We start from the raw sequence: 2,273 nt of genomic DNA, 5'->3' as shown, positions 1-2,273 counted from the left end.
AAATTTCATTTTCTTTCACTTTTTATTTTAATTTCATTTTATTTCATTTATTTTATTTCATTTCTTTCATTTTTTTAAAATTTCATTTTCTTTCACTTTTTATTTTAATTTCATTTTATTTTATTTTATTTCACATCATTTTATTTAGTTCTATTAATTTGTATTTTATTTAATTTATTTCATTGCAGTTTATTTAATTTAAATTTATTTATTTTATTTTATTTACTTTATTTCACTTCATTTTATTTATTTTTATTAATTTCTATTTTATGTTATTCATTTTTTTCCCGTCTATTTTATTTTATTTTATTTACTTGATTTTTTCACTTCATTTTATTTAATTTTATTATATTGTATTTTATTTTATTTATTTTCATTCATTTTATTTGATTTATTTTATTTTTATTTGATTTATTTGATTTACTTGATTTTTTTCACTTCCTTTTATTTAATTCTATTATATTGTATTTTATTTTATTTATTTTCATTCATTTTATTTGATTTATTTTATTTTTATTTTATTTATTTTATTTACTTGATTTTTTCACTTCATTTGATTTAATTTTATTATATTGTAGTTTATTTTATTTATTTTCATTCATTTTATTTGATTTATTTATTTTTATTTTATTTTATTCCAGTCTATTTTATGTATTTTATTTTATTTACTTGATTTTTTCACTTCCTTTTATTTAATTTTATTATATTGTAGTTTATTTTATTTATTTTCATTCATTTTATTTTATTTATTTTATTTTATTCCTAATTTTATTTTATTTCATTTTATTTCTTTAATTTAATTTAATTTAATTTAATTTTAATTTTATGTCTTTAATTTCATTTCATTTATTTCATTTTATTTTCTTTCTTGAATTTAATTTAATTTAATTTAATTTAATTTAATTTAATTTTAATTTTAATATATTTCTTTCATTTCATTTCTTTCATTTTATTTATTTTTTAATTCAATTTAATTCAATTTAATTTAATTTAATTTTATTTTATTTTAATTTCTTTCATTTCATTTCATTTATTTCAGTTTATTTTCTTTCTTCAATTTAATTTAATTTAATTTAATTTAATTTAATTCAATTTATTTTTAATTTTATTTCTTTAATTTCATTTCATTTCTTTCATTTTATTTATTTTTTATTTCAATTTAATTTAATTTAATTTAATTTTAATTTTATTTCTTTAATTTCATTTCCTTTATTTCATTTTATTTATTTTTTATTTTATTTTATTTTATTTTATTTTAATTTAATTTTATTTTATTTATTTATATTTTAATTCAATTTATTTTCCATTTATTTTTAATTTAATTTAATTTAATTTAATTCAATTCACTCCCGTGTTTTCCATTCCCTTCCCCCATTCCCAAAAATTCCCCCCAATTCCCAAAAATTCCCCTCTCACCCCTCAGCGGCGCGTAGGGAATTTTGGGCTCCATGGAATTCATGGGCGGCGGCAGCAGCGAATTCCCGAAACTCCGGAGGGGGTGGGTCGGTCGCACGCACGCCGTCGGAATGTTCCGGCTGGGAATTTCCTCGGGAACGCTGGGGGCGGGCTCCGGGGGCGGGGCGGGAGAATCCGGAAGGGCTGGAGGGGAAAAATGGGGGGAATTCTGTGAGATTTGGGGAAATTGGAGTAAAAGGAAATGAATTAAATGAGTGAATGAATGAGTGAGTGAATGAATGAATGAGTTAGTGAATGAATGAGTGAATGAGTGAATGAATGAGTGAGTGAATGAGTGAGTAAATGAATGAATGAGTGAATGAGTGAGTGAATAAATAAATAAATAAATAAAATAAAATAAATAAAAATAAATTCAAAAAATAAAAGAAATAAAAATAAAATAAATATAAGTGAAAAGAAATAAAATAAATAAAAATAAAGTAAAATAAAAAAGAAAATAAATAAAATAAATATAAATAAATAAATGAATAAGTAAATAAATAAATGAATAAATAAAAAAATAAATAAATAAAATAAAATTCAATAAAATAAAATAAATAAATAAAAATAAATTTTAAAAATAAAATAAATACAATAAATATAACTGAAAAGAAATAAAATAAATGAAAATAAAGTAAAATAATATAAAATAAATATAAATAAATAAAATAAAGATAAATAAAGATAAATAAAAATAAATAAAAGAAATAAAATAAAAATAAAAAAATAAAATAAATAAAAATAAAATAAATAAAAATAAAAAAAAAATAAAATAAAAATAAAACAAATAAAATAAATAAAAATAAAATAAATAAAAA

The 2,273-nt window shown here is 16.7% G+C and overlaps 1 protein-coding gene across 1 annotated transcript in view; it reads right to left on the bottom strand.

Annotated features, from left to right (window-relative positions):
* LOC108510120 (netrin receptor DCC-like) overlaps positions 1 to 2,273 on the bottom strand; it is a gene marked incomplete at its 5' end in the record, with an annotated part of 25,981 nt that overhangs the window by 2,479 nt on the left and 21,229 nt on the right. The window contains one exon of the mRNA XM_017839811.1: positions 1,417 to 1,599. Coding sequence (XP_017695300.1) covers positions 1,417 to 1,599 — 183 coding nt within the window. The remainder of the gene's footprint in view (positions 1 to 1,416; positions 1,600 to 2,273) is intronic.

Source organism: Lepidothrix coronata, unplaced genomic scaffold (genome assembly GCF_001604755.1).
Source record: "Lepidothrix coronata isolate B3197 unplaced genomic scaffold, Lepidothrix_coronata-1.0 Scaffold489, whole genome shotgun sequence".
Taxonomy (NCBI): domain Eukaryota; kingdom Metazoa; phylum Chordata; class Aves; order Passeriformes; family Pipridae; genus Lepidothrix; species Lepidothrix coronata.
Note: the sequence above shows the minus strand (reverse complement) of the source record. Positions and strands in the feature narration are given on the sequence as shown.